This window comes from Mobula birostris, chromosome 26, assembly GCF_030028105.1.
Source record: "Mobula birostris isolate sMobBir1 chromosome 26, sMobBir1.hap1, whole genome shotgun sequence".
In the NCBI taxonomy this organism is placed as follows: Eukaryota; Metazoa; Chordata; class Chondrichthyes; order Myliobatiformes; family Myliobatidae; genus Mobula; species Mobula birostris.
Window position 1 is genome coordinate 28507940 of NC_092395.1, and position 18730 is coordinate 28526669.

General features: G+C 42.3%; 1 protein-coding gene across 1 annotated transcript in view; it reads right to left on the bottom strand.

The window, feature by feature from the left end:
* The window catches only part of LOC140188010 (hippocampus abundant transcript 1 protein-like), a 79119-nt gene extending 61142 nt beyond the window's left edge, over nucleotides 1-17977 (bottom strand). Inside the window, exon 1 of the mRNA XM_072243887.1 lies at nucleotides 17682-17977. Within this exon, the coding sequence (XP_072099988.1) occupies nucleotides 17682-17762 (81 nt within the window). The 5' untranslated portion in view covers nucleotides 17763-17977. The remainder of the gene's footprint in view (nucleotides 1-17681) is intronic.
* Nucleotides 17978-18730: the final 753 nt, after the last annotated feature.

The following is an 18730-nucleotide window of genomic DNA, read 5'->3' on the forward strand; positions in this document are numbered from 1 at the left end:
TTCAACAGTGAAATGAGCCAACAATTCTTATGTCCTCTCTCTTCCACTTCTGCTTGGTGATGAGGGTTTTTATACCCTTTCTCAAGGACTCTGACATGCTGCCAGCCACAAGCATATGTTTCCAGCAGGTCCAGGCCCATCCTGTCCCACAAAACTGAATACAGCTCTGCCAATAAGCTGTTGATTTAGGTGCCAAGAAAATGGATGGAACCGGTCAGGTCCTCCTGCAATTGTAGCTGGTCCAAATGCTTCATTTACTGTCATCTCGCACATGGGAAATTCTGAGGGGATGTGCTGTCCATGGCCTTACTGTTACACAGATGGGGATAAAAGAATCTGCAATTCTCAGTATGTCTGCCTGTGAGATGTTACTGAGCCAGCCTCTTTCTTACAGGGCTCTACCGTAAACCTTTTGGAAGTGTGACTACGTCACATCTTGTTTGACAAAGTGAACTGCAGAATTTCATGGCAAAGAACACAATTTGTTGGAGTTTTGCTGTCACATTCACCCTCCCTCCCCCAAATGACTGCAGATGTTATTGCAAGTCTGAAGTTGGCAAAATTCCCTCTGATTGTCCTTTAAGGACACTTTTAGAGGATGAAGAATCTCTTGATTGCTTGGTTGGCTCCCACCAGTGAATCAGAGAGTCAAGGAGGGACTTTAAGGTTATCCAACCTATGTAATCCCAATTTAGCTCCAGGAAGCTCTCTAGGATCAGCACCTTAACATTCAATATCCATGTCTCAACTTGCACTTTGATCCTCCTGCAGGTGACAGAATGTATGAAGGCCGCAATGGTCAGAGGAACATTGGCATGACAGCAGTGAATCTGACTAGCATTGTCTTTGACACAAAATCTATCTGGGACCTCACTGAGCTACCCATCCCAGTTCAAATATGCTGCAGCTGACTCCAAATGCAAGAGTGCCGAAGGCATTGCACAGCTTTGCATCTTTAATGATTTCCATTAGGAGCCTAGAGCTGCTGCCCAGTCTCCTGTAGGAATGCTAGATCATCCAACTATGTCAATGATACTGTTTGGTCAACACACATTAATTAGCCAGAGTGGATTGTTACAGTACATTTCATCAGCCACAAGGAGATACCATCCACCACATTTTTGACTTCAGCGATAGAGAAGCTACCTCTCCTCAGTAGAATTCCCAGACAAGATGCAAGTCCATCATTCCTACCCCACTCCCCAACCATATAGACAATCACTGGGACAACCATCACAACTATCTCTGATAGTTACGGATGTGTGCCAGCCTACTCATTGCCCTTTATTCCCCATTATATTTACTCTTAGAAGTCTGTTGTCTCTTGGGTAGTGGGTTCAGGAACTTTTTTTTTCTTTTTACCACCTGCCATTCCACTTGTTCCTCTGCCATTCCCTCTGCTAATGACTCCTCCTCCTCCTCTCAGTGAGGGGCCTGGAAGCTTACAACTAGCATTTGGAAGCTCGTGGTACATGGTCATCCTGTCTTTGCCTTCATACTAGTAGATGTGTAATCATCACTTCTCTTGGGAGAGGGGTGCTGTTGCCAGGTATAGACATATTTTGGGCAGGACTTGCAGAGATGGCCTGCCGCCTGGCACTTGCTGGTCCCAATCCTGAATAGGTCTTTGATATCCACACAGCTCCCTTAATGCAAAGAGCCAGGAACAAGAAGCCCTCTACAATAGGCACATGTGCATTGAACATGTTATCACACATCTGTTCTAGGAGGAGAGGGTGAAGAGTGGCAGCACTTTTAGTAGTGACAGTAGAACCTCATTTCCCTTCTTCCAGAAGTCCTGCAGCATCTCTGTCATCCCACCAGGTTCTTGAAGGCAACGTCAAAGTACATATTGTCTGGGAAGTCCTGGAGGCAGTAGATGTCCTTCACCTCAAACTTGTGGCAATCCATTAGAACCTCTTACATGAAGAGATTCCTTGTGTAGAGGCTCCCCTTCATGAGGTCATTCATCACCACCCTGATAATGATCCCAATACCCTTTCCTCCTCACTATAGTTATCCTGATGCAGCCGGTTGTATTTAGCATTGTTAGTTGCTAGAAAGAGAAGCTCAATTGGTTTCCCAAACAGCATCAAGATCCATCCTTAAATCAGTAGCCACTTGATCACAAAAAGTCACAGTTGTCTTCCTTCTGCAACTTGAGTTCATCCACAAATCTACTTCGAAGATCAGCCTCCATGATAACTGCCCTGTGAAACAGCATTTCTAATCACGGTCTCTGATTTGCACCAAAACCTACATACTGACATGTTAATAATTTACCAGTATATAAATACAACAGAAAGTTACATCAATATACAGGCAGCAGGTGAACAAAAACCTAGCCAAAGAGCACATGAAAGGAGAATCACCAATAGTGCTGCAAATTAGAAAATTACAGGAGAACAGAGATTCCTACATTTATGTCAGAAGGATGCTCTGAAAATAACATCAAACTATTTGGAAAGGCATGAAATTTTAAAACTGAGCCTGCTACATGTAAGCAACAACATAATATGAGATTTGTTTCAAGTCTGGGGATAAGCAGATATTTGGATGAATTATGAAGTGTGGGAGAGAGGAGGTCAATAAGGAGCATTGAAGTGGTAAACAGAATAAAAGCACAGCTAGAGGTTTCAGAATAACTAAAGGCAGAGTTATCATGGAACAATTATATTTAGAGATTCATTTGGGGGTCAAATGGGATGTCAGGAATCTGGCTTGGGTGCTAGCCACAAATAATAGAGAAAGTGGCCAGAGGGCCTGAAGGCAATGGCTTCTATCTTCCCAATGTTTAGCTGGAGAAAATTTAGACTTATCCAATAATGGATGATGGACAAGCAACCTGATAAAGAGATAGAATGATAGGATAATGGCTGCACCAAAGAACATGACATGTTTCTGAACCTTGTTCATGGCTTTGTAATACACTGCAGGTGATGGGAGCACATCACAAAGACTAACCACAGAAAGTTGGGCAGTGTACAACTTTCTATAGGCTACTTAATTACAAATTACTTCTTGATAGCAACTTCAACAGTCTACAATGACATGAGAATACTGCACCTGTTAAATTCCCCTGCAGGTCAAGTGTCAGGCTAATTTGGACACATCTCTACTGCTGGGTCAAAGTTATGAAACTTCCCTCATAAAAGTGCAGAGACTATACACATTGAAAGTGGAAGGAAACCATCACCACCTCAAGGGGCAACAGGAGAGCACAATGAAATGACAAGCATGCTAAATGAACCTCAGAATGTTTCTTTTACCCCCAAAATGAATGGATCTACTCCAAAATGAGAATCCCACCAAAAACGTTAGACAATATTACCACCTATGACCATCCTATCTGATGCACTACAGTGAAGCAAAGCATCATTCTTTGTACCACTCCGCACTCCACTTTACCCCATCAACCCAAAAGTACCTCACATACCCAATCTAATAAAAGACAAACACATGAAACAAAAACTGATAGAGCTGGAAATAATTAGATATTTGACCTGAAACATCATTCTTCACTCCACAGATGCTACAAGACTCAGCCCCTCCATGTTAAACAAAGTCACACAGAGGCTTCCGCCATTAAGGGAATCCACTCCAACATCCTGGATTAAGTACTGTGCTGTTCAGCAAGTGGCGAAGGGGGCAGGACTGTGAGGTCTGGAAGCCCCTAGCCAAGAGCTGGCACGTGGGGCAATGGGTGCTTGATTCAGTCATCGAGCTCTTGGATGAGGCAGAAAGAGCCCTTCAGCACCTGCACCCATGACAGAGCAGACTTATTTAGGATCCACTCTGCTCACACCACTTGGGGGTCTTGAAAAGATGCCCTAAAAATAGCCACCTCCTGGCTGGATGGCTGTGTCCAGAGGGATCACCACGTGGTCAGAAACAAAGAAGTATGACCTTTTTTGAGCCTGGAATGCACATAAACTGATAGTGCAACCAGTGATCGGCCAGAGAGGAAAACAGATCGGAGAACTGAGGAAGTGCCAGATTCACCTAGCTGCTCTTTCTAAAACCCATCTGGCAGATGAGGGCAACTGGGGGAGAAAGGTAGTTAAATCTTCTTCTGGAAAGAGAATGTAGCTGACAACCTGGGATCCATGGTGTTGGTTTGAAATAAGGAACCAGTTTGTCAGTCAACTCTGACTTTCCCCATGACCAGTGAACATCTCATGACAATCCGTTTGGTACTTACCAACAACTAAATGGCAACTGTCATGAGCGCTTGTGCACCAACCCTAGACTCACGTGAGCATGAAAAGGAGGCCTTCTACCTTTACATAGACATGACATCGTCAAGCATCCTCAAGAAGATAGCTCTCTTAGGGGACTTCAATGCCAGGATCTGCTGAGACTTCAACCTTTGGAAGGGTACCATAGGACATCAACTCAAACAGAGCACACGTCACCATGTGTGATGAGCACAACCTAATAACAAACACTCTTCCACCAGAAAAACAAATTCAAAGCACCTTGTCAGCACCGCTAATCCAAACAGTGGCACCTCATTGACTATGTCATCTTCCAAGCTAGGAACTGCCGTGAAGCGAACATCACAAGGGTCATGATCGGCACAGACGACTGTTGAACCGATCATCACCTAATCCACTCCACCGTGTCCATCAGGCTCACATATCGAAACCTTATAAAGAATTGTACAGCCAATTCATTTTAAATGCCCTAAAATAATACCATGTTTTTTTTAAAATCACCCCATGTTCCATAACTTTTACAACAGAATTTTGACAGCCACAAATGATCTCATTCATGCTCATTTTAATAAACTCTTATACTGAAACAACAGGAATTCTGCAGATGCTGGAAATTCAAGCAACACACATCAAAGTTGCTGGTGAACGCAGCAGGCCAGCCAGCATCTGTAGGAAGAGGTGCAGTCGACGTTTCAGGCCGAAACCCTTCGTCCTGACGAAGGGTCTCAGCCTGAAACGTCGACTGCACCTCTTCCTACAGATGCTGCCTGAACTCTTATACTGATGTCACTTTGTCCATTCCAAATGATTCCATTCAAATTAACCTCACTAAATTTGCAAATATTCAGTCCGTAAGAGGAGACAACCTTTTGTGGAGGGTACACATTCTCAATGAATAATTTTCCCAGTTCTGTCAGAATAAGGTGCAACTGCGTAACTTCATTCAGACTAAGATGGAGATTGAAACTGTTAATCCTGATGTAAGGTCTCCATCCAAAATGTCAACCATCCCTACACCTTCATAACCATGCCTGATCCACTGAATTCCTCCAGCAGTGCGTTTGTTGCTTTAGGTTACAGAGTTTATAGCAACTGCAGTCTCTTGTGCCTCCAGACTGAGACAGCAGTGAGCCATGCTTGTTAGAACTTGTCAATCATGCATGGATGATGCTAAGATTTACACACCACACATCGAGACTAATCTATCAATTACTGGCTAATCACCCATCTTCACTTTTTTTTAAAAACCAGTGTGCCCTTCAGATGCATTCTTCCAATGAGAAGTGAACTTTCCAGATTGGTGATAGCGCTTTGCTGATCAAAGATGAGCAGCTCTACCCCTGAATGGCCTTGACAACTAATGAGACCCTTCCCCCCATGCTTAACAAGCCATAGCTGTAAATAACCACAAAATTAAGGTGTCACAATTGTCAAAACAGTCAACTGAATGTTTGAGAGAGTCCAGCCTGCTGAGTTCCTCCAGCATTTTGTGTATGTTACAACAATCTGGCTGGAGAAAAAAAATAGAACAGGATTGGATCCTAAATACTGTGCCTATATTAAAAAAAGTATCCCCCCCTCCCCCGAAAGTTAGCACGTTTTGTTGTTTTACAACATTGAATCAGTGGATTTTTTTTTGACACTGACCAACAGAAAAATACTCACATGTCAAAGTGAAAGCAGGTCTCCACAAAGTGAATTACAAATACAAAACAAAATAATTGATTGCATAAGTATTCACCCTCTAATATGCCACACCAAATCATCACTGGTGCAGCCAATTGGTTTTAGAAGTCAAATAATTCATTAAACGGAGATCTGTTTTTGGAGACCTGTGTGTAGTCAAGGTGTTTCAATTGAATGTAGTAAAAATAGACGTTCATCTGGAAGGTCCAAATGCTGGTGAGTCAGTATTCTGCCAAAAACTACACCATGAAGACAAAAGAACACTCCAAGCAACTCCACAAAATGGTAATTGAAAAGCACAAGTCAGGTGATGGATTCAAGAAAATTTCCAAGCCACTGAATATCCCTTGGAGTACAGTTAAGTCAATCATCAAGAAATGGACATAATATGGGACAGCTGTAAATCTGCCTCGAGCAAGCTGTCCTCAAAAGCTGAGTGACCATGCAAGAAGGGGACTAGTGAGGGAAGCCACCAAGAGACCCATGACAACTCTGGGGAGTTACAAGTCCTACTGGCTGAGATGGGAGACTGCCAAAGAGAAAGCTACTGTTGAAAAAAAAACTCACATGAAATCTCAGCTAGTTTGCCAGAAGGCATGTAGGAGACTAAGTCAGCTGGAAGGTTGATGAAACCAAAATTGAGCTTTTTGGCCATCAGACTAAACACTGCACATCATCAAAACCTCTCCATCCCTACCGTGAAGCATGGTGGTGGGGATGTTTCACTGCAACGGGCCCCAGAAGCTTTGTGAAGTTAGAGGGCAAAATGAATGCAGCAAAGCACAGGGAAATCCTCGAGAAAAACCTGATGCAGTCTGCAAAAGAACTGCGACTTGGGAGAAGATTTGTTTTCTAGCAAGATAATGATTCCAAGCATAAAGCCAAAGCTATACAGGAATGACTTAAAAACAAAGTTAATGTCCTGAAGTGGCCAAGTCAGAGTCCAGACCTCAATCCAATTGGGAATTTGTGGCTGGACTTGAAAAGGGCTGTTCACTCATGATCCCCATGCAATCTGATAGAGATCTATCCACACAGACTCAAGGCTGTAGTTGCTGCCAAAGGTGCATCTACTAAATACTGACTTGAAGGGGGTGGGTAATTATGGAATCAATTATTTTGTGTTTAATAATTGTAATAAATTTCGACCAATTTGTAGAGAATTGTTTTCACTTTGACACTGTTGATCAATGTCAAAAAATCCAAATTAAATCCATTGTGATTCAATGTTGTAAAGCAATAATACATGAAAACTTCTGGGGGGTGGGGGGGATGAATACTTTTTATAGGCACTGTATATCAAAGTCAGACAAAACAGAAAGTAGAATGGCGAGGGAAGAGGGGATTGTAAGGTAGTGAGTGCAAGCATTAAAGAAAGCATTGTAGCACCAGAGGAATGTGACAGTACAACAGAATGTTTAGAATTAAAATTCTGATTACACTTTTAGCAGTGATCTGTACAGCACTACAGGACTGATATTGCAGCAGAAATTTTATAGGTAAATTGTAGCGATGTGCAGAAAGAATAAAAACTTCAAAAATTCAAATGTTCTGGATCAGCAAAAACAAGAATTACAAACAGGATGGGGTTTACGCAGTGTGTTCGCAAGAACTTCTTTAGTCTAGGTTGATCGCATTGCTGGGCTTAGTTCTGGAACTGACCAAGGCCAAGTGGCCCAATCACTGTGGCAATATCTAGAAGACAGGACATATGATTTAGAATTGCTCCTGAAAGGATACAGGTAACACAAAGGTAAAATTAGCCAAGAAAAGAATGAGAATAGACTTGGCCCAGGAAAATTGGAGTCAAAGCTTGGCAGACAGAATTGTAATTGAATAATGAGAGCTCTTTAAAAGAGATAGTTTTGCTAAATTCTAGGTACATTCCCACAAAGAACAAAGATGGAGTAAGGCAGAGCAGAAAAAAAATACAACCGATGTCACGTTATTAACAGACAAGTGAGAATCAAACAGTTGGAAATGGAATTGATTTATTATTGTCACATGTACCTAGGCACAATCAAAGCTGGTCCTCCATACTATCCACACAGATCACGTCATTACATAGTACACCAAGATAATACAAGTAAAACAATAACAGAATGTAGAACATAATGTAACAGCTAGAGAGAAAGTACAGTGCACACAGTCAATAACCTGCAAGGTCATAACAAGGTAGATTCTGAGGTCAAGCATCTATCTTATCATTCCAAGGAACTATTCAATAGTATAACAGCAGGGTAAAAGTTGTCCTTGAGCCTGTCCGAGTGCAGAGATATGTCAGAACGCAAGTATGGGAAGCAAAAAGCACGAACAAAAACTGTCAGCATACAAGAAGAAAATCCAAAACAAAAAATTCCACGGCTATATTATTGAAAAAGCAAAAGGAGATGGAATTAATCAGGGAAGAAAAAGGAAATTTACTTGGAGGCACAGGGCGAGGCTGAGGTAATAAATCAGTTTCATCAGAAATAAGGTCCAGCAAAATCTCAAAAGGATGATTGAGATTCTGAATGGGTTAAAAATTGATCAAGTGCAAGCATGACAAAGACTCCACTTGAACATGCTGGATGACCACTTCACAGAATACCTCTTTTTAGTTCCCAATGAAGACTTTGGAATTCCAGTTCCCGGATGTTTTGACTCTCCATCTCTTCCCCCCACCACCTGTTTCTGTCCTCTGACAATGTTCCAAACAAAGCCAATGCAAGTTTGGGCCCAAAAGCAAGTACTTCATTTTCTCACCAAACAACAACCCTTGACACTCAACACTGAATTTGACTTCTAATGTTAATCGTGCAACATCAAAAGATAACTCCCCATTACAAATGCCAAATGACAATAGACAATAGGTGCAGGAGTATGCCATTCAGCCCTTCGAGCCAGCACCACCATTCACTGTGATCATGGCTGATCATCCACAATCAGTACCCTTTTCCTGCCTTCTCCCCATATCCCTTGACTCCACTATCTTTAAGAGCTCTATCTAACTCTTTCTTGAAAGAATCCAGAGAATTGGCCTCCACTGCCTTCTGAGGCAGAGCATTCCACAGAACCACAACACTGTGTGTGAATGCTGGGTAGTTTCAGCACTTACTTTGGATTTCCAGGAATCAAGTTTTGTTTTATTTCTTCACACTCTCCAGTCCATATTCAACTTCAATTTACATGCCCTCAGACAAGCTGGGGGAAAAAAGCCTTCACCATCCTCCACAGCTGACTACACCACCTGCAGCATCATTCACCCCATCACAGACATTGCTGATGTTCTCTCTGTTCCTCAGCAACTCAAAACAGGCTTGATTTCTAACTTAATGGTTCTGAATGAAAGCATCAGCATGCAACATCAAGCCTGTTCCTCTCCACACAAATGACAAGTGCTTTCAACATTTTTGTTTATAAAAAGCTGGAAGGTTAGCTGCACCTGGCAAATAAATAATCTGGTCCAAATGGGTGCTCGCACAAAAGCAGAAAAATTCTACAAGGTGTGATCATAATCTTCTAAGCACCTTCAAACTTAGCCATGGTGCCACAGGACTAAAAAAAAAATTGCAAATATTACGTTTTTCTTCTGACCAGTCAGTTTAACCTCAGTGGTGGGACAAGTTCAAAAAAACAAGCAGGGATAGAATCAGTAACATTTGACAAGTATGAATTGATTATAGAGCCAGATATAATTTGTTAAAGGGAAATAATAACTAATTAACCAATCTAGTGATAACAGAGATTCAAAGAAAGTGTGATTGACATGATATACAGTATAGACTCCCAGAGGGTATTTGATAAAGTGTCACAATGATGTTACAGCTTAGGAATGACGTGAAGGCTTTGAGCGAGTCCAGTCAGATTTAGCAAAATGATTCCTGGATGAGGAACTTTCATCACAGAGATAGACTGAAGAAGCTGGGGTTATTTCCTTTGAAAAGATTGTACGAAGATCAGATTGAATTTAAAATGACAATCATAGGCAGTTAGTAGATGGTCAAGATCTAAAATATATAGAAAAGACAAAATGGTTACATTAGAAAAAAGATACGATAATTCTTTTTCATAAGTGGCTAACATGTTCAACTGAAGGGTACAACAAAATCAGATGTACCTGCTGCCTTCAAAACAGAGCTGAAAGAAAGATTTTGCAGGACAATGGGAAAAGTGGTGAAATCAAACTAGCTAGAGCACTCTGGTATAGTCTGGTCGTAACTGAGTGGCCTTCAGCCATACTCAATTGTGATTAAAAGAACAATGGCTGATTTCTGATAGAAATCATTGATTTCAAGACTACCTCATACAATGGCAGAAGCAGATGCAAACATATACAGAATGTTAACCAAATGGCCAGATAGTCATTTCTGGGAATTGTAAAAATTGATATCCTAAATGCCTACATGGAGCAGAAAAATCATAGGTGAACCTACAGTTCAAAGATAGAGGGGCATGATCCAGGTAATCAACCATTTTGTTTTCTGTAGGAATTGGAATAGGGTTATTTTCTATAGACCAGCAAAATGAGTAGCAAGTATTACTATTTTAGGCTTTGCTCAGAAATAACATTTCAGAACACATAGTACTTTACTAACCTCCCATTCCCTTGGTGTATTGTGTATTGGGTGCAGGTGATTTTTTTTTAAACAATGCCAACAACCAAGGTTAGCACTGGAACACTGAGCACTATGTAACTCATCGATAGCTTACATTTCCAGCTTATGCACAGGCTAACCAGTGTTACTCTTTTGAGTAAAGGGCAATAAGCGCCATCATTTATAGGTATAGCTGCCACTAGATATTTGGAAACTTCATCCAGATTACTAAATTGAGGAACACACGCAACATGCTGGAGGAGCTCAGCAGGTCAGGCAGCATCTATGGAGGGAAATGAACAGAATACACTTCAGCCAAGATCTTTCCTCAGGGCTGAACAAGAACGGGGAAGAAGCCAGAATAAAGTGGGGGAAGGGAAGGAGTATAAAATGCCAGGTAATAGGTGAGGGGGAAGGGGAGGTAAATTGAGGTTTTTTGGCTGATATATCTACACTGAATTCATATTAAATAGGGACAGGGAAGGAAGCAGAGTTAGGGGTAAGAGCATGTGGCAGATCCAAAATGCAAGCATCTTCAAAAAGTTGAGAGTTTTCACCTTTGTCGGCCATTACAAATATTGAGGTAGAGTGAATGCTGAATATTTTACTTTGAAATTTTAATCAACCACTTTTGGGAATTATATACAGACCTGAAACCTGGGACATAAATAAAAGGAACACCTACAATAATGTCTCTGAATAAATATTCTCCTATTACATGTAATATATACGTGCAAGCTAGTACTCTTCTCTTTGACCCTTATTCAGAATCCTTCCATTCCTCATTCTTTGTCCTTTTTATTTTTCCACTCTCGTTCAGATTTATTGTCAATTGACTGTACATATATACTGCCAAATGAAACAATGTTCCAGTGCACCCACAATACACAAATCACACAGCACGAAACATTGCCACAAGTTGACAAAATATAGTTCAAAATGCATGTAGTGAACAGCCCAGGTAAATAGTAAACGGCTGTCCTGGTAACAAGACCTTGGTGATGACAGGGTATTCATTAGTCTCAGAGCCTGAGGGAAGAAGCTGTTAGCCAGTCTGGCAGTCCTAGTGCTGATGCTCCTGTACCTCTTTCCTGATGGTAGTGGGTCAAAGAGATTGTGGGATGGGTGGTAGGGATCCTCAGCAATGCCTCGTGTCCTTCTTATACAATGCTCCTGGTAAACATCTTAAATAGAGGGAAGGGAGACCCTGGTGATCCTCTCAGCAGATTTTACTATCCTCTGTAGGGCCTTGGGTCTGAAGCCTTGCTACTTCCAATTTTTCAGTCCAAAGCAAAGGAATTCCACTTCATAAAATTTGCAGTGCAATGATTTCAGCCTGACTAGTCCATGCCATTTAACCCGAGTCTTTTCTTACCTCCTTCTCACAACTTATTGTTTTTTTTAAACTGAACAGTGTAGCTGAATTGGTAGAACCGACCTCAATATCAAACATATTTGGAAATCTTTATAAACCCTCATGTTCAATATTGAGAAATGCAAAGACTTGCCCAATATTGCACTTTGAATCATATTACAAGCAGAATGAGGCCCCTTGCCCAATAGCCTAGCAAGAGCTCTATTTAATCTTCGTGATTAACCCCTCTCCCCTTCTCCTTCCTTCTCCATAAGCATGTAGCATTCCACCTCGTCTTTCATTTATGCCTTTTGTAGTTATGACAGATTTTGTTTTCAGGCATTACATTTCAGATCACAGAAATTTAAAGAGCAGGAATCAACCCCTAACTTCCAGAAACTACTGAACTTGGGCGGAACACACCTTTTAGTGAATATTTGCAAATGCCTCATTTATATTCAGTGGTCCAGAGTCAAGGAATTCATAAACTACAAAATTAGCAAGCTAAAACCACAGTGCCTAACAAGTGATGCAAGGAAGCAAGCTCAAGATGATTTAGAACAGCATTATTCCATAGCACTCTTGAAACAGTGGTACGTGGGCAAATAATTGGTCAGCTTCTTTTTGTTAGAACACAAATGGATTAACAAAATAAGCTCTATTTTGATGATATCTTTAGCATCGGTTAAACTATATGAGCCAGAGCCATGTAAAGGAGATATTAGAGGACAAGAAGTTAAGACAAACTCATCTGTTTCAAAGTGCAATCAAAGAAAGAAGGCAAAGTTAAGGAAGGAAGTTTGACTGCTAAAGGATTTTGGCAAGTAAATGTGGACACAATCAAGATGCAGATAGATATGGACAATAGGGTGAAGCAGACTGAAAGAGGGAGATGTCATGGAGGAATCTGTAAACAATTAGCACCAAAGGGGCTTCCCTTCCTCCACCATCAACACTGTCCTCAACAGCATCTCTTCCATTTCACGCACATCTGCCCTCACCCCATTCTCCGCCACCCTACCAAGGATAAGGTTCCTCTTGTCCTCACCTACCACCCCACCAGCCTTTGCGCCCAGCACACAATTCTCTGTAACTTCCACCATCTCCAACAAGTTCCCACCACCAAGCACATCTTTCCCTCCCCCAATACCCAAACTTTCTGCTTTCTGCAGGAATCGCTCCCTATGTGACACCCTTGTCCATTCGTCCCTCCCCACTGATCTCCCTCCTGGCACTTATACTTGCAAGCAGATCAAGTGCTTCACCTGCCCCTATACCTCCTCCCTCACTACCATTCAGGGCCCCAACAGTCCTTCCAGGTGAAACGGGATATCCCAGTGGACACCCATTTTAATTCCACTTCCCATTCCCACATCTATGGCCTCCTCTACTGTCGCGATGAAGCCACACTCAGGTTGTACCTTCCAACCTGATGGCATGAACATTGATTTCTCAAACTTCCAATAATGCCCCCACCCCCCCACCAACCATTCCCCATCCCTTTATCCCTCCCCCATCTTATCTCCTTGCCCACCCATCACCACCTTCTCCCCCTTCCCCACCTTTTCTTTCTTCAATGGCCTTCTGTCCTCTATCAGATTCCCCTTGTCCAGTTCTCTATCTCTTTCACCAATCTAATTCTCAGCTCTTTACTTCATCTCCCCCTCCCAGTTTCACCTATCACCTTATGTTTCTCTCCTCCCCCCCACCTTTTAAATCTACTCATCTTTTTTTCTCCAATCCTGCCGAAAGATCTCGGCCTGAATCGTCGACTGTACTTTCCCCCAACAGATGCTGCCTGGCCTACTGAGTTCCTCCAGCATTTTTTGTGTTGTTTAGCCACTATTTACTTGGCTTAAATGACAGGACACCACTAAAGAAAAAGTCTGTGAACCCTTTGCAATAACCTGCTTTTCTGCATTAATTACTCATAAAATATGGTCAGAGCTTCGTCCAGGTCACAATAATAGACAAACACAATCTACATAAATTAATAACACAAACAATTGTACTTCTCCTCATCCATACCGGGTACACCATTTAAACAATCAAAGTCTAGGTTCAAAAAAGAATGTGAACCTCTGGGGAAATGTCTTCTACAGAAGCTCTTTGGAGTCAGGTGCTCCAATCAATGAGATGAGATTGAAGGTGTGGGTTGTAGAGGTGCCCTGCCGTATAAAAAAGACAGGTTACTTCTCAACTTTCAGATGATCTTAGAAGAACTGTAGAGATGCATAAAGCTGGAAGAGGCTACAAGAGCATTTCTAAAGACCTGAGTGTTCATCAGCCCACAGTAAGAGAAATTGTCTACAAATAGGAGAAAATTCAGTATTGTTGCTGCTCTCCAGCAAAGATCACCAAGGGCACAATGCTGAAGGAAATGAAGAACCACCCAAGGTTAATAGCAAATGACCTGCAGAAATCTCTCTGTCCACTATAAAAAAAACACTGAACAAGAATGATGTTCATGGAAGGACCTCATGGAGGAAACCACTGGTCTCCAAAAAAACATTGCTGCATGTGTCAGGTTTGCAAAAGACCACCTGAATGTTCTACAATGCTTCTGGGACAATGATTTTGTGGTCAGATGAGACAAAAGTTGAACTTACTGGCAGAAATGTACTGCTATGTCTGAAAGGAAAAGAGCACTGCACACCAACACTAAAATCTCATCCCAACTGTGAAGCATGGTGGAAGGAGCATCATGGTTTGGGGCTGCTTTGCTGCCTCAGTGCATGGACAGTTTTCAATCGTTGAGGGAACAAAATCTTACAGGAGAATGTCAGGGTAGCAGGCCGTCACCTGAAGCTTAACAGAAGTTGGACGACGCAACAAGACAATGATCTGAAACACAAGAGTAAATCTACAGCGGAATGGTTTAAAAAGAAAATTTGTGTTTTGGAATAGCCATCAGAGTCCAGAATTTAACCAAATTGAGACACTGTGGTATGACTTGGAGGGCTGTTCATGCAAGGTATGCCACAAATATTGATGAAGGAATGGTCTAAAATTCCTTCTCACCCTTGTGCAAGTCTGATCAGTAGCTACAGAAAACATTTGGTGGAGGTTATTGCTGCTAAAGGAGTTTCTATCAGTTATTAAATACAAAGGTTCACATAAGTTTTCCAGCCTGGACTGTGAATGATTGAACAATCTGTTCAATAAAGACATGAAAAGTACAATAGTTTGTGTGTTATTAGTTTAGGCAAATTATTGTGACATAGATGAAGATCAGACTGCATTGAGTAATTATTGCACAAAAGCAGTTAATTGCAAAGGGTTCATAAACTTTTTCTTGCAATTATAATTGTTTCCAATCTACTAGCCTTTCTGCATTAATCTTCACTCAGCCAATCTGACACAGCATTTAAATTCACATGAATTATTGCAACATTCTAACTCTGATCATTCTATCTGTTGTTACTATTTCCCTCCCACCCCACCCCACCCCATATGATCAGAATCAGATTTAATACTTGGCCTACACAACTTAATTCCTCCTGCCATCGCAGATCTTTCATTCCTTGAAAGAAGATCACAGCCGGGAGCTTACACATCATACCAAAAGGCCAGGCAAGTGGACAAAGGGAGTGGAGCACTTTGTTTTTTTAAAAAAATTGAGTCAAATACTTACAAAGAAATGAGAGAATTACAAGATGTAGTATCGTGAGTAGAATTAAGAAACTACAAGGGTAAAAAGACCCTGATGACCTCCAAAAAGTTGCCAGGATGTGGGGTACAAACTATGAGAGATAGAAAAGGCATGAGGTTTCAGGTACTTGGAGGCACATAGGCCAAAGTCAGTATGGTTTCCTTAAAGGGAAATCTTGCCTGACAGATCTACTGGAATTCTTTGAGGAAGTAACATGCAGGATAGACAAAGGGAAGTCCATGGATATTGTTTAATTGGATTTTAGAAGGCCTTTGACAAGGCACAACACGAAGCTGCAGAACAAAATAAGAGCTCATGGTATTATAGGAAAAATACTACCATGGAAAGAGATTGTCTGACTGACAAGAGGCAAAGAGTGTGAATAAAGAAGGCCTTTCAGGTTGGCCAGTAACCAGCAGCATTCCAAGGGGGTTGATGTTGGGCGCACTGCTTTTCACGTTATATGTTAATGATCTGGAAAACAGAATTGATGGCACAGTGACCAAGTTTGCAGATAATACAATGACAGGTGGAGAAGCAGGTTGTGTTAATAAAGCAGCGATTCTATAGAAGAGGATGGACAGATTAGGAGAATGGATAAAGATGTGGCCAATGGAATATAGCATAGGTAAGTGTATGGCCATGCACTTTGGTAGAACTAATGTGTAGACCATTTTCTAAAGGGGGGGGGGGGAAGATTCAAAAATCAGATGTGCAAAGTTACCTGGGAGTCCTCGTGCTGGATTTTCTGAAGATTAGCTTGCAGTTTGAATCAGTGGCAAGGAAGGCAAAGTTAGCATTAATTTCCATACAACTAGAATATAAAAGCATGGATGTAATGCTGGGACTCTATAAGCCATTAGTCAGACCCCACCTGGAGTACTGAGAGCAGATTTGGGCTCCTTATCCAAGAAAGGATGTGCCAACATTGGGTGTGGGGAGATTTGTGAAAATTATCCCAAGAATGAGAAGGTTAGTTTACGAGGAGCATTTGATGACTCTGGGACATGTACTCTGTAGTTTAAAAGACCGCGAGTTGTGGGGAGGGGGGGAAGTAAAAGACTCTCATTGAAACTTACTGAATATTGAAAGGCCTAGACAGAGTGGACATGCAGAGGATGTTTCCAACAGTGGTAGAGTATAGGACCAGAGGGCACAGCCTCTGAACAGAGATGAGGAGGAATTTCTTTTGCAGGCAGGTGGTAAATCTGTGAAATTCATTGCCACAGGTGGCTGTAGAGGCCAAGACATTTGGTATTTTTAACAATGAGTTTAATAGATTCTTGATTATTAAGGACATCAAATGGTGCAGAATGAAGGACGGAGAATTGGTTGAGAAGGAAAATAAAATTAGCCATGATTGAATTGCAAAACAGATTCAAAAGGCCAAATGGCTTTTATGACTTACGGCCTTATGAATGTCGTACAGCCAAATCTTTGAGTCTTAATCCAATATACTCATGGTTCTGATAATCTGACCATTTATTTTTGTTAAATTCATAGTTTTGGACAAGCTCGTCCACCACACCTTAAATGACGGTACTCATAGTGGGCATAATAATCCAGCCTTGACGTATTCCATCCATCCTTTCTAGTCCTTGTATAAACAAATCACATCTGCTTCACCAACGCGAAAATTATCTAATTTACCCAAAAACATTTACCACAAAGGTATGCCAGAGAAGTTACACATCACACAAATCGGATTGTTTACACACACCTCACATCTTCCATAAGAAATCGGATATATTCAGCAACACATCCTTTCGTAAAGGTTCATCCATTCAACAAGATCACGTCTCATCTGAGAACTGACTCCACTTTAATGCGTTACCTCAAAATATCTCACTCCTTTCTCTACAACCAACCATTCAGACCTTAACATCGCAGCCCCTCACTAAAGGAGGCTCCGCACACTTCAACAGATAACCTCTGAAGACACTATCACCCCTCCTTTCAATCTACTCGCCCCTCCTACTGAAATTTCATCCCTTTAATTAATCCCACTCCTCCAGAGCACGCAACACCCAACATACACCTCCCCGAAATACAATAACTCCACTCTCCACTCCTCGTCCCCCGTCGGAAAAACATAACCCACGCCTCAAAACCAGACCCCGCCTTGGCCCATTAACCCTTCCTCCTGGGCCCATAGATCGAAGTCCTGTCCCTCCCGGGAGCTGTCTCTGCCTTACCGTGCCTCCGTCCTTGATGATGATTTTCTTGGCTAGCAGGACGCTGCGATTCAGCCGCTTCTTTTTCTTTCCTTGAGTCATTTTGCTCACGCGGCCCGAGCCGGCTCGACCTGCCTCATCGCCATAGAAACGGCCGGAACCGACAGCCGCCCCGATCCCCGTCCGCCATTTCCCGCAGACAGACGCCGCCGCCGCCGCCGCCTCAACCGAACTTCGCCCGCTGCCCAATTGCCGACCGCCTGCCCGGCCTTGCGTGCGTGACGTAGCCAAACCTGCTAGTGCAATCCCGTAACCCCACCTGCATCATGCGGAAACCACGCCCACGTATGGCCAGAGACACGCCCACTAGATGTTAAACTCAGCGCACACGCCACCAGAAAGCGCGCCCATTGTGCGTTTGAAACCACGCCCATTTCCCCCTGAACCGCGCCTGTCATCCGTTCTCATTGGTCGCGGCTGATCACGCAGTTTGACGCAATAAGCCCCTGCCTGAGAGGCCGGTGGCAAAGTCAATCACCGAGCTCGTCCCTCTTCGCCATGTCATTGGTCCGGTTGGAGCATGTGATTATAGGGATGACGTCATGGAATTACCCCTTACCTCCCCCCCACCACCGCATGTGATAAAGAGTTCCTGTTTAGGGGAGTAGTTCGTGAGTTTGTTGTTTTGGCCTTTATTTCTGAAGGTAAACATTGATAATGTAACTTCCCAATCAATTTGAGGCATTAGCACAAATTGAGAAGAGATGTTTGAAGAGCAACATTTCGATTTTGTTGTAAAAGTCATAGACTGCAGTGTTTCAAGCCGTCCTGTATGCCTCTGAGACCTGATGTACTTCGAACAAACTCCTTAGAGGAATGGTGTTCAACCAGCAATGTTGCCTGTAAATACGGCCTGCTCGCCTACTAAATAAGATCCGATTTTAGTTTTGGCTCCTCCCACTTCCTCCAAACTAAAGGTGTAGCTATGGGCACCCGTATGGGTCCTTGCTATGCCTGCCTTTTTGTTGGCTTTGTGGAACAATCCATGTTCCGTGGCGGTGAGAGGGGCC